Genomic DNA, 13,349 nt, shown 5'->3' with positions numbered 1-13,349 from the left:
AGTTCATGGAATGCCCTGCCAGTAGCAGTGGTGAACTCTCCCTCTTTATGGTCATTTAAGCGGGCTTTGGATAGGCATATGGAAGTTATTGGGCTAGTGTAGGTTAGGTAGGATTCGGTCGGCGCAACATCGAGGGCCGAAGGGCCTGTACTGCGCTGTATTTTTTTATGTTCTATAAAGAGACCTTGGAGTGCAGGTTCATAGCTCCTTGAAAGTGGAGTCACAGGTAGATAGGATAATGAAGAAGGCATTTGGTATGTTTTCCTTTATTGGTCAGAGTATTGAGTACAGGAGTTGGGAGGGTCATGTTGCGGCTGTACAGGACATTGGTTAGGCCACTATTGGAATATTGTGTGCAATTCTGGTCTCCTTCCTATCGGAAAGATGTTGTGAAACTTGAAAGGGTTCAGAAAAGATTTACAAGGATGTTGCCAGGGTTGGAGGATCTGAGCTACAGGGAGAGGCTGAACAGGCTGGGGCTGTTTTCCCTGGAGCATCGGAGGCTGAGGGGTGATCTTATAGAGGTTACAAAATTATGATAATATGGAAACCGGCTGAGCTGCAGCAGGAGAATAACAGAGGGGAAGTTAAAGAAATGCTTTCACAGAGATTTATTACAGCACAAAATGCTTCTCCAAAGTGGCAGACACTGCATCATTTAAATGGAAATTATATAAGTATTTGAAAAGGAATGCGATGGAAATGGGATTAGGACAGACATCTCTAGTTAAAGAACTGCCATAAGCATAGGCAGAATGGTTTATTTTTGTGCATAACTTCTATGATTAAATTTTACTTTGCATTTTAAGACAATTCTGCAGGAAAAATATTGATAGTTGACCTGACATCTCAGTCAGCCTGAATGACTCAACTATCAATAACACGAATATCCTATGAACTACGTGACACAGACTAAGGCACCAGAAACAACAACAGAAAACACAATCCTGTCAAACCTACAAAGTCCTCCTTACTAACATCTGGAGTCCAGAACTAAAATGGGGAGAGCTGTCTCACAGATACTACAGCAACAAACTGACATAGTCGTACTCCGAATCATAACTAAACACAACGTTCCAGACAACAGCAGCATCCTCGGTTAAGTTCCGTCCCACTGGCAGGACAAACCCAGCAGAGGTGGTGGCATAATGGGATACAGGTGGGAGGGAGTTACCAGAGGAACCCTCAACATTGACCCCAAACTCCATGAAATCTCAAAGCATCAGGTCAAACATGGGAAAGTGTTCCCACCTTATGCATCTGCTCTTGATCATCAGTAACATAATGGCAGGTTGTCATCATCAACAGTTGGCAACAAGAAGCACTTGTTGAGCAATCACCTGCTCAGTGATGTTTAACTTGGGTTAACCAGAGGCACTCAGTTCTTCATCTCATCACAGGCCTAGTTCTGGATGAGAGATGAACTCCAGAGGAGAGGTGGGCAACTTTTTCACACAGAGGGTGGTATGTGTATGGAATGAGCTGCCAGAGGATGTGGTGGAGGCTGGTACAATTGCAACATTTAAGGGGCATTTGGATGGGTATATGAATAGGAAGGGTTTGGAGGGATATGGGCCGAGTGCTGGCAGGTGGGACTAGATTGGGTTGGGATATCTAGTCGGTATGGACAGGTTGGACCGAAGGGTCTGTTTCCGTGCTGTACATCTCTATGACTCTATGACACCATGGCCACATTCAGCTGTGTATGGCACCAAGAAGCCTTAAGAAACTGGAGTTAATGGGAATTGGGGGAAAACTTCCTGATGGAATAAAAACTGGCACAAAGGGAGTACAGTGTTGTTGCTGAAAGTCAGTCATCTCAGTTCCAGTACATCTCAGCAAGGTTCCCTCAGGATGGTATCCTTGGCCCAACCATCTTGAGTTGCCTCATCGATGACCTTCCCTCCATCATGAGGTCAGAAGTGGGGAGATTCACTAATGATTGCACAGTGTCAGGTTGATTCACAGCTCCTCAGATACTGAGGCAGTCCATATCCAAATGCTTCAAGACCTGGACAATATCATGGTTTAGCTGAGAAGTGATAATTAACATTGTGCCAGGCAACAGTCATTACTAACAGGAGAGAATCTAACCATCTCTTCTTGACATTTAATGCCATTACCACCTGAAGACCCACTACCAACTTCCTAGGAGTTATCACTAATCTGAAACTGAACTGGACTATCCATATAAGTACTGTGGCTACAAGAACAGGTCAGAGTCCAGGAACTTTGCTGTGTCCACCATCTGCAAGGCATAAACAAGTACTGTGATGGAATACTTGCCTGGTTGGGTGCAGATCCAATAAAACTGAAGAAGCTTATTGGTCAGAGTATTGAGTACAGGAGTTGGGAGGTCATGTTGCGGCTGTACAGGACATTGCTTAGGCCACTGTTGGAATATTGTGTGCAACTCTGGTCTCCCTGCTACCGGAAAGATGTTATGAAACTTGAAATGGTTCAGAAAAGATTCACAAGTATCTTTTTGGAATTGGACGTTTTTAGCTAGAGGGAGAGGTTGAATAGATTGAGGCATTTTCCTTGGAGTGTTGGAGGCTGAGGGATGACCTTATAGAGGTTTATAAAATCATGAGGGGCATGGGTGGGGTGAATACACAAGGTGTTTTACTCAGGGTAGAGGGGTCCAAAACAGAGGGCATGGTATTAGGGTGAGACGATCAAAAAGGCACTTAAGGGGCAACTGTTTCACACAGAGGGTGGTGCGTGTATGGACTGAGCTGCCAGAGGAGGTGGTGGAGGCTGATATAATTGCAACGTTTAAAAGGCACCTGGATGGGTACATGGATGGGAAGGGATTAGAGGGATTTGAGCCAAGTGGGACTAGATTAGGTTAAGATATCTGGTTGGCATGGACGAGTTGGGCTGAACGGTCTGTATGTGTGCTGTGTGATTCTGTAGTCCCCAAATCTAACTGAACCCCCCCAAGCAGTAACCCATCTCAGCTACTTGAAGAAAAGATCTGTTTACTTATCTCCTCTGCATACAGCTCTGTGGGTATCCCTACAGTGTATAGACTGCAGGTATTCTAGAAGGCACCTTGTCTCGGGCAGTTGGGGACAGGCAGGAAATGTTGGCCCGAGCAGTGCTGGACACGTCGTTACACAAAGGGTGGCGTAAATCTCCCACCGTCTCCCAGGCGATGCTGTGTTTGCTGGGGGGGAGCTCTGTCCTGGGCTGGCTGCTTTGATGTGTGAGAGAGTGGGTCCGTTGGCGCTGGACTTGCTGGGGGCTTTGTACACTGAGGGTCCTCCCTAACACTCCAACAGGGATGGACAAGATAAATGCCGCAAGGGATATCCCTGATGACCAGGATGAGTCCAGAACCAGAGGGGGTCACCATCTCAGGATCAGGGCAGGACTGAGACGAGGAGAGTTTTCTTAGTGATTGAGGCTGTGGGAATCCCTGTCGTAGAAAGCGGTTGAGGCCAAAGCCGTGAAGGTTATGGGGAAGGAGTTAGATACAGCTCTGGGGCAGAAGGGATCCAAGGAAATGGGGAGGAAGTGGAAGCACGGACTGGGGCGGATCAGAACCAACAGAACCGCGGATGCTGTAAATCAACAAACAAAGCAGAAGTTGCTGGAAAATCTCAGCAGATCTGGCAGCACCTGTGGAGAGAAACGTTAACTCGGATTTCTCTGATGCCAGCAATTTCTGTTTTGGGGATTGAGTTGACAAAGCAGCCATGATCACACAGAACAGGAGAGTGCGGGCATGTGGAGTTGAAGTGCCCATGATTCAATGGCGGAGTGGATTCAATGGGCTGAATGGCCTTACTTGCTTTCCTATGTCTTATGGAGAGCAGGTTGGAAGGGCTGCCCCCGAAATGTTGCTGTTTCCGGTGAGTTGGTGTTTCAGGTGGTGTGGAAGATGGCTCAGTGGAATTGGATCAGCGTAGGGTTTGTTCCAGTGATATCCCAGTGCTCGGGGAGAGGGGAGGTGGGGAGAAGGCTGGTGTGGCTCACCATGAGAGTGACTGTCTCGCGTTGTACCGCCCGCAGGAATTGTGAAGGCTCACCGTAAGGAAGCTGAGGAGTTTTACTATTGTATTGAGAAGGACGGCCTGCAGAAGTGGTACAAGAGGATGGCTGTTATCCTGTCACTGGAGCAGGGCAACCGACTGCGGGAGCAGTTTGGTCTAGACCCCTATGAGGCCACCACACCCCTCACCATGGCAGCAGACATCAGCTTGGGTAAGTGGGCACCATCACTCTCACGCAGCAGGGCGCAGGGGCACAAGCACAGCCTCTGCCATCGTGTTGCTGCGTCGCTCGGTGGACCTTTCACCTATTTCCCCCCGGACCCCAGCAGCCAACGTCGACGGGCTGATCGACCACAGTGGGCGTCGCTGGACCCACTCTCGTTTTTTCCCTGGCGCGGGACTCCTAGACCTGTTCTGTTTGAGGGAAATGGGGTGGGTGGGGGTCGGAGGGATGGAAGGGGGTTTTCTCCTCTCTGTCCCTGTGTAATCTCTCCTGCTGTCTGATGCTGAGCTACCTGCGTCACACCCAGTCTCAGCCTCTCATACGTCCCCTGTTCTCCTCTCTCTCTCTCTCCCTCTCCCTGAGTGCCCCCGCCCTCATGTTTATAACACTTTGGTAAACCCCCAGTCCCTTCTGTGAGTGGGTTGTGTAGCTCAGTGTCAAATAGCATTGCCTGAGGATCTGACAAAGTGCTGTGGGAGATTTAATCGCTGTGTTTGTAGGTGCTACCTAAACGCAGGGTGTTGTTGGACGGCCAGGCCAGAGCAGCCGTAGGTGGCCCTGTTGTTCAACAACACCCTGCATTTATTTAGCACCTTTGTAAGCACAGTAATGGAGATTACTTTTTTGGGTGTTGTCCTGAGCTCCTGGGTGGGGTTCGGGATGGGGTGGGGGTGGGGTGGGGGTGTGTCGCGGAGGTTTCCCCTGTCTGGGCGCTGCCTCTCTGGTCACCACGCACTGCCTCCTGCTGTGACAGATAACCTGGTGGAGGGGAAACGTAAACGTCGCAGTAACTCTGGGGCCAGCACTCCGACCCGGAAACAGGGAGAGAGCCCGCGGGGTCCCACCTTCTCCGGGAAGAGGAAGCTGATGGGCTCGGATGAGGAACGCTCTCCCGCAAAACGTGGACGCAGGCCGGGGACAGGAAAATCCGGTAATGACCCGGGCTGGGTGGGGGGTGGGGGAGGAGGGAGCGGAGAGAGAGGGTGGGTGAGGGAAAAGGGTGGGAGCAGGGTAGGGAAGTCGATCAGAAGAATAGCAGCTCGAGGGGAGGCCATTCATCCCACTGTGGTTATGCTGGCTCCTGGTGAGAGTGATTGATTGCGTGAATCCTGACCCTCCAGCGTTTTGGCGAGGGGCCCAGCTCCCTTGGAGGCTGGGAATACTGGAATCTGCTGTCTGTTCACCAGCCTCTCCCAGCCGGAGATACAGGGATATAGTGAGCAGGAACCTGGAGACAGGGTCAGAGTGCACAAGGAGGAGAGCTGCACTGAGACAGCGCGCAGGATTGACAGGAGGGGACATCGAGATGGTATCTCCATTTGTGCTGTGGATTAAACCGAGGGACCCCTGACCCTGACCCTAACCCAACTGTGACGCTGAACCCTAACCCTAATTGTAACCCTGACCCTGACCCTAACCCAACTGTGACCCTGAACCCTAACCCTAATTGTGACCCTGACCCTGACCCTAACCCAACTGTGATCCTGACCCTAAACCTAATTGTAACCCTGACCCTGACCCTAACCCAACTGTGACCCTGAACCCTAACCCTAATTGTGACCCTGACCCTAACCCAACTGTGAACCTGACCCTGACCCTAACCCAACTGTGACCCTGAACCCTAACCCTAATTGTGACCCTGACCCTAACCCAACTGTGACCCTGAACCCTAACCCTAATTGTGACCCTGACCCTTATCCAACTGTGATCCTGACCCTAACCCTAATTGTAACCCTGACTCTGACCCTAACCCAACTGTGACCCTGAACCCTAACCCTAATTGTAACCCTGACCCTAACCCAAATGTATCCCTGAACCCTAACCCTAATTGCAATCATGACCCTGACCCTAACTGTGACCCTGACCCTAACCCGAGACCCCGACCTAACCCTAATTGTATCCATAACCGTGACCTTGACCCTGACCCTGACCCTGAGCCTAACCTGTAAGAGATAATAATGAATCCAATTGGGAATTCAGGAGTAACTTCTCCGTCTGGAGATGAGGGAGGTGGTGCGACCCCGCGGAGGGGGTGGGGGAGGTGGTGCGACCCCGCGGAGGGGGTGGGGGAGGTGGTGAGACCTCACGGAGGGGGTGGGGGAGGTGGTGTAACCTCGCGGAGGGGGTGGGGGAGGTGGTGCGACCCCGCGGAGGGGGTGGGGGAGACGGTGCGACCCCGCGGAGGGGGTGGGGGAGGTGGTGCGACCTCGCGGAGGGGGTGGGGGAGACGGTGCGACCCCGCGGAGGGGGTGGGGGAGGCGGTGCGACCCCGCGGTGGGGGTGGGGGAGGCGGTGCGACCCCGCGGAGGGGGTGGGGGAGGCGGTGCGACCCCGCGGAGGGGGTGGGGGAGGCGGTGCGACCCCGCGGAGGGGGTGGGGGAGGCGGTGCGACCCCGCGGTGGGGGTGGGGGAGGCGGTGCGACCCCGCGGAGGGGGTGGGGGAGGCGGTGCGACCCCGCGGAGGGGGTGGGGGAGGCGGTGCGACCCCGCGGTGGGGGTGGGGGAGGCGGTGCGACCCCGCGGTGGGGGTGGGGGAGGCGGTGCGACCCCGCGGAGGGGGTGGGGGAGGCGGTGCGACCCCGCGGAGGGGGTGGGGGAGGCGGTGCGACCTCGCGGAGGGGGTGGGGGAGGCGGTGCGACCCCGCGGAGGGGGTGGGGAGGTGGTGTTGAGGTCCAGCTGTGTTTAAGGGGAAGCTGGATAAGTTTTTGAGGGAGAAGGGAGGAGCCCACCACAAATGAAGATGAAAAGGTGCTCGAGAGAGGGGGATAGTCACGGGTTGGGCTGAAGGGCCTGTATAACAAGCTGTGCTTTGTCCATTGCAGGGATCCTGAAGCCAACAGGGTTTCTCAGTCCCTCTGAGGGAGAGGTTTCCAGTGAATCTAGCTCCATGTTAGAAACTCAGCACGGTCCCATCCCGAAAAACCCCACCCTGTTTGTGGGCTACGCCTTTATCCTGACAGCAGCCAGCGAATCAGATCGAAGGACCAATAAACAAACTCAACACGATGGAGCCATCAGCAGCGAGGAGGAGGAGGGTGAGATCATCGTTCCTCACTCCCACACAGCGCCCGCCCCATCGTCATCATCGCCCCCCGCCCCATCGTCATCATCGCCCCCCGCCCCATCGTCATCATCATCGCCCCCCCGCCCCATCGTCATCATCGCCCCCCCGCCCCATCGTCATCATCGCCCCCCGCCCCATCGTCATCATCGCCCCCCCGCCCCATCGTCATCATCGCCCCCCCGCCCCATCGTCATCATCACCCCCCCGCCCCATCGTCATCATCGCCCCCCGCCCCATCGTCATCATCGCCCCCCCCGCCCCATCGTCATCATCGCCCCCCCGCCCCATCGTCATCATCGACCCCCCCGCCCCATCGTCATCATCGCCCTCCCGCCCCATCGTCATCGCCCCCCCCGCCCCATCGTCATCGCCCCCCCCGCCCCATCGTCATCGCCCCCCCGCCCCATCGTCATCATCACCCCCCCGCCCCATCGTCATCATCGCCCCCCGCCCCATCGTCATCATCGCCCCCCGCCCCATCGTCATCATCGCCCCCCCCGCCCCATCGTCATCATCGCCCCCCCGCCCCATCGTCATCATCGACCCCCCCGCCCCATCGTCATCATCGCCCTCCCGCCCCATCGTCATCGCCCCCCCGCCCCATCGTCATCGCCCCCCCGCCCCATCGTCATCGCCCCCCGCCCCATCATCATCATCGCCCCCCCGCCCCCCCGCCCCATCGTCATCATCGTGCCCCCGCCCCATCATCATCATCGTCCACCCCGCTCCATCATCATCATCACCCCCGCCCCATCGTCCCCCGCCCCATCATCATCATCGCCCCCCTGCCCTATCGTCATCATCGTCCCCCCCCCCATCATCGTCATCATCACTCCCCGCCCCATCATCGTCATCATTGTCCCCCGCCCCATCATCGTCATCATCGTCCCCCCGCCCCATCATCGTCATCATCACCCCCCCGCCCCATCATCATCATCATCGCCCCCCCGCCCCATCATCGTCATCATCGCCCCCCCCGCCCCATCATCGTCATCATTGTCCCCCGCCCCATCATCGTCATCACCGTCCTCCCGCCCCATCATCGTCATCATTGTCCCCCGCCCCATCATCGTCCCCCCGCCCCATCATCGTCATCATCACCCCCGCCCCATCATCGTCATCATCGCCCCCCCGCCCCATCATCATCATCATCATCGCCCCCCCACCCCATCATCATCATCATCGCCCCCCCGCCCCATCATCGTCCCCCGCCCCATCATCATCATCATCGCCCCCCCACCCCATCATCGTCGTCATCGTCCACCGCCCCATCATCGTCATCATCACCCCCCTCACCCTCATCGTCCTGTCTAACCATGTCCACTGTAGCCAGGCCTCTGGCTGGTTGCTGATTGGCCGTAAGGGTCTAGGGAGAGCTGGAGGCCAAGTGGGTACACCACTTCATCTGAGCAACTGCAGGATGGGGAGGAGGGAGATACCATGGAGAGGGGGATGGAGACATGGTGGGGGAGGGAGGGAGGGATATGGGGCAGTGGAGCGATGGGGGGGCGGAGGGAGACACGGGTGGGTGGGAAGGAGGGGTACAATGGAGTAGGAATCGTTTTAATCTCCAGCTGATCCCGGTGAATGAGTGAAGACACTGGGAGTTAATGAACCTGTTCAGAGACGCTATGAATAACCCCACAGGGAGAAGTGGGACTTGGGCCCAGGGCTCCTGGCCTAGACGTAGGGACATTACCACTGTGGCCCAAAAGGGGGTGGAGAGGGTGAGTGTATTGGGGGCAAGTCAAAACTGAATTAGTGATTCTGCCTTCGCTCCCCCCACCAATCCTGTTAGGCCTGAACAGAGACGGGGAGATCTCAGCCCCGCGCTCTGCTGAGATTGTCAGTGATCCCTTCACTCCTGGAGCAGAGAAGGGGGAAGGGGAATGAAGACATCCTCTTTAAGCCCCCTCCCCTCCCTGGAGTATCTGGCTGGCTAAGGGTGAGGGGGTGATTGGTGCTGGGATCTGACTGTGCCTGTGTTTTTCTGTTAGAGTACGTGGAGACTGCAGCCTACAACAAGCAGTACACTGAGAGGCAGCTCCGTGCTGGTGGGGGTTACATTCTGCAGGATTTCAATGAAGCCCAGGTAAGGGAGATCTCCCCACTCCCCACTCCCCCTGCCTGTCCCCTACCCCATCTCGGTGAAGGGCACCAGCAGAAAAGCGAGGGCAATGAGCTCCAGATGAGATTGTTCTCAACAAGACTTGCATTTATATAGTGCCTTTGCCCAGCTCCGGGCACCCTGGAGCATGTCACGGCCAATGTAATGGTTCTGATGTGTAACTCCTGCTGTAGTGGCGGCTGCACATTTGTGATCCCACAGGACAGCAGTGTGTAATGATGAGGGCAATAACCCTAGGTCTTGGTTGAGTGACGGGTATTGACCAGGGCAGTGGAGGGGACTGCCCCTGAGACAGGCTGGGGATCTGTTATAACCAAGTGAGAGGGGGAGACGGGGCCTTTTGATTTAACAATGGACCTGACATTCCCTCGGGCTAGAGGGGCATGCGCGGTGCTGGAGGGCGGACTTGTTTCTCTTCACTGGGGCTGCGTGGTCAGCCTCCCTGACTCTGAGCTACCCCTGTCACATCAGAGACAGACACGTGGTACTCAGAGAGAGAGAGAGCTGATACTGCAGCAGCAGTGTGCACTCACCCCCACAGAACAGCATTGTAATGGGGCCGGGAGGGAGTGAGAGTCTCCCTGATCACACCTGCAAGCTGCGACTGCTCGAGGGGAGGTGCAGCTACCTCAGCACTGACCTACCTCCTGTCTGATCCCAGCAGGGACAGAGAGAGAGAGAGAGAGAGCCCCTACCTCCTGTCTGATCCCAGCAGGGACAGAGAGAGAGAGAGCCCCTACCTCCTGTCTGATCCCAGCAGAGACAGAGAGAGAGAGAGAGCCCCTACCTCCTGTCTGATCCCAGCAGGGAAAGAGAGAGCCCCTACCTCCTGTCTGATCCCAGCAGGGACACAGAGAGAGAGCCCCTACCTCCTGTCTAATCCCAGCAGAGAGAGAGAGCCCCTACCTCCTGTCTAATCCCAGCAGAGAGAGAGAGCCCCTACCTCCTGTCTGATCCCAGCAGGGACAGAGAGAGAGAGAGCGCCGCTGTGTGCGTAAGGGCTGGCGAGGTGCCCAGTTCCGTTTGCTTCAGCACCAGACGCCGTCGCTCGGTCCAGTTTGTGTGAAAACCCTGGGGCAATGCTGATCAGCTGAAGCTCCAGCGTAGAGGGATGTTGGTCATTTCCAAGCTGCCTGTCACTGGCCTGAGTCACACTGACAGCGTGTTCTTGTTGTGTTTCAGTGTAAAGCTGCGTACCAGTGTATCCTGATCGCAGACCAGCACTGTCGGACCAAGAAGTACTTCCTGTGTATCGCCAGCGGTATCCCGTGTGTGTCTAACCTTTGGGTGCGGGACTGTGCCCTGGCCAATCAGCTGCAGTCTTACAAGAATTACCTGCTTCCGGCGGGATACAGCGTGGAGGCAGATCGGATCCTGGAGTGGTGAGAGCACAGAACCTTGCTTAGAACGGGCCCCCGAATCCACCCCACCCCCCAACCAAGCCGCATTCACCCACCCCCATTTACCCCACACCCCCTCCACCACGTACACTCTCTCCCCCATCACTGACTCTCCCCATCCATTTACCCCCCTCACATTTGACCTTGTTCAAGTCTCAAAACATTCTGACATCCCAAAGCCAACTGAGGTATAGTTGATGCAATCTCTGACTCCTTTCCTTCCCTCCTCTCGTTCACTCCTTCCCTCCTCTCGTTCTCTCCTTCCCTCCTCTCGTTCTCTCCTTCCCTCCTCTCGTTCTCTCCTTCCCTCCTCTCGTTCTCTCCTTCCCTCCTCTCGTTCTCTCCTTCCTTCCTCTCGTTCTCTCCTTCCTTCCTCTCGTTCTCTCCTTCCCTCCTCTCGTTCGCGCCTTCCCTCCTCTCGTTCTCTCCTTCCTTCCTCTCGTTCTCTCCTTCCTTCCTCTCGTTCTCTCCTTCCTTCCTCTCGTTCTCTCCTTCCTTCCTCTCGTTCTCTCCTTCCCTCCTCTCGTTCACCACTCCTTCCTTGCTCTCTCCATTCCTCAGGCATCCCCGGAGCACTCCGTTCAAGAATATGAAGTTGTTGTTGGTGTCGGACCAGCAGGAGGGTTTCCTCAGCCTGTGGTCAGAGATCCTGATGATGGGAGGGGCGATGTCGGTCAGACAACACAACTCCTCAGCTCACAACAAAGGTCAGCGTCTGCCTGACCCCATGGCCTGGTCCTGGGGGAAATCCGCGATGTTGTGGGAAGTCTGTGCACTGTGTATCTGCTTTACTGTGGAAATAGGGGAACGGGTTCTTCCTCCTAAAATGTGGAGTTTTGGAAACGATGATTGCAGCTTCTGACACCAACCTCATCATACCCTCCCCAGGACAGGGACAGCACGGGGTTAGATACAGAGTAAAGCTCCCTCTACACTGTCCCCCATCAAACACTCCCAGGACAGGGACAGCACGGGGTTAGATACACAGTAAAGCTCCCTCTACACTGTCCCCCATCAAACACTCCCCAGGACAGGGACAGCACGGGGTTAGATACAGAGTAAAGCTCCCTCTACACTGTCCCCATCATACCCTCCCCAGGACAGGGATAGCACGGGGTTAGATACAGAGTAAAGCTCTCTCTACACTGTCCCCATCATACCCTCCCCAGGACAGGGATAGCACGGGGTTAGATACAGAGTAAAGCTCTCTCTACACTGTCCCCCATCAAACACTCCCAGGACAGGGACAGCACGGGGTTAGATACAGAGTAAAGCTCCCTCTACACTGTCCGCCATCAACACTCCCCAGGACAGGGACAGCACAAGGTTAGATACAGAGTAAAGCTCACTCTACACTGTCACCATCATACCCTCCCCAGGACGGGGACAGTACGGGATTAGATATAGAGTAAAGCTTTCTCTACACTGTCACCCATCAAACACTCCCAGGGACAGGGACAACACGGGGTTAGATACAGAGTAAAGCTCCCTCTACACTGTCCCCATCATACCCTCCCCAGGACAGGGACAGCACGGGGTTAGATACAGAGTAAAGCTCTTTCTACACTGTCCCCATCATACCCTCCCCAGGATAGGGACAGCACGGGGTCAGATACAGAGTAAATGTGATCTGACCAGAGCCTTATACAGCCTCAGCAGCACATTGTTTTGGAACAGCTCTAGGAAAGGTTTACTGGATTGATCTGGGGATGGCACATAATGAATGGTTGAGAGATTGGGTCGATATTGGACAGAGTGTAGGCCATTCAGCCCTTCAACCCTGCTACCCATTCAGTCTGATGATGGTTGATTTGTCCTACTGCGCACACCATCCCTGCTTCCTCTCCATACCCTTTTATTAATGCTGTGGAGTCACTGGTTCAAATAGTGCCTCACAGCACCAGGGTCCCAGGTTCGATTCCAGCCTCGGGCAACTCTCTGTGTTGAGTTTACATATTCTCCCCGTGTCTGCGTGGGTTTCCTCCGGATGCTCCGGTTTCCTCCGTCAATCCAAAGATGCCCAGGTTAGGGTGGGTTAGCCATGGGAAACGCAGGGTTACAGAGGTTGGGCAGGGTGGGGGAGTTGGGTCTGGATGGGAGGCTTTTCAGAGGGTCAGTATGGACTCAGTGGGCCAAATGTCCTGCTTTGCACACTGTAGGGCTTCTGAGTTCCTGCTTGAACTCGCTAAGGTTTGCTGTTTGTGTTTTCAGACGTCGCGTTGGGAATCTTCGACATGATGATCACGGATCCCTCCTGTCCAGTGTCCTTGCTGAAATGTGCGGAATCACTTTCTCTCCCTGTGGTGTCTCAGGAGTGGGTCATCCAGAGTTTGATCACGGGACAGAAAGTCAGTCACAACAGCCACCCCAAGTACAAACACACCTACAAACCCAGCTAAAGGGAAATGTCCCATTGTGTCCCTTCTCCTCCTCCCTCCCCCTTCCTTGCTCCCTCAACCGCCAATCAATTGTGCCGTTGTTTTACATTTTAGAAGCTTTTAATCGTCTGTGTTTGTAACTGCATGTATGAAA

At 55.0% G+C, this 13,349-nt stretch overlaps 1 protein-coding gene across 6 annotated transcripts in view; it reads left to right on the top strand.

Moving 5' to 3' along the window:
* Nucleotides 1-13,349, top strand: part of tp53bp1 (tumor protein p53 binding protein, 1) — a 77,336-nt gene extending 63,987 nt beyond the window's left edge. For all 6 annotated transcript variants that reach the window (XM_060853962.1, XM_060853964.1, XM_060853961.1 and 3 more), the window contains 7 exons: nt 4,021-4,212; nt 4,979-5,155; nt 7,048-7,260; nt 9,287-9,381; nt 10,600-10,799; nt 11,379-11,524; nt 13,029-13,349. In XM_060853962.1, the coding sequence (XP_060709945.1) occupies nt 4,021-4,212; nt 4,979-5,155; nt 7,048-7,260; nt 9,287-9,381; nt 10,600-10,799; nt 11,379-11,524; nt 13,029-13,216 (1,211 nt within the window). In that variant the 3' untranslated portion in view covers nt 13,217-13,349. The remainder of the gene's footprint in view (nt 1-4,020; nt 4,213-4,978; nt 5,156-7,047; nt 7,261-9,286; nt 9,382-10,599; nt 10,800-11,378; nt 11,525-13,028) is intronic.

Source organism: Hemiscyllium ocellatum, chromosome 42 (assembly GCF_020745735.1).
Source record: "Hemiscyllium ocellatum isolate sHemOce1 chromosome 42, sHemOce1.pat.X.cur, whole genome shotgun sequence".
Lineage (NCBI taxonomy): Eukaryota > Metazoa > Chordata > Chondrichthyes > Orectolobiformes > Hemiscylliidae > Hemiscyllium > Hemiscyllium ocellatum.
The sequence above is the reverse complement of the archived record's forward strand: the minus strand, read 5'-3'. Positions and strand labels throughout refer to the sequence as shown.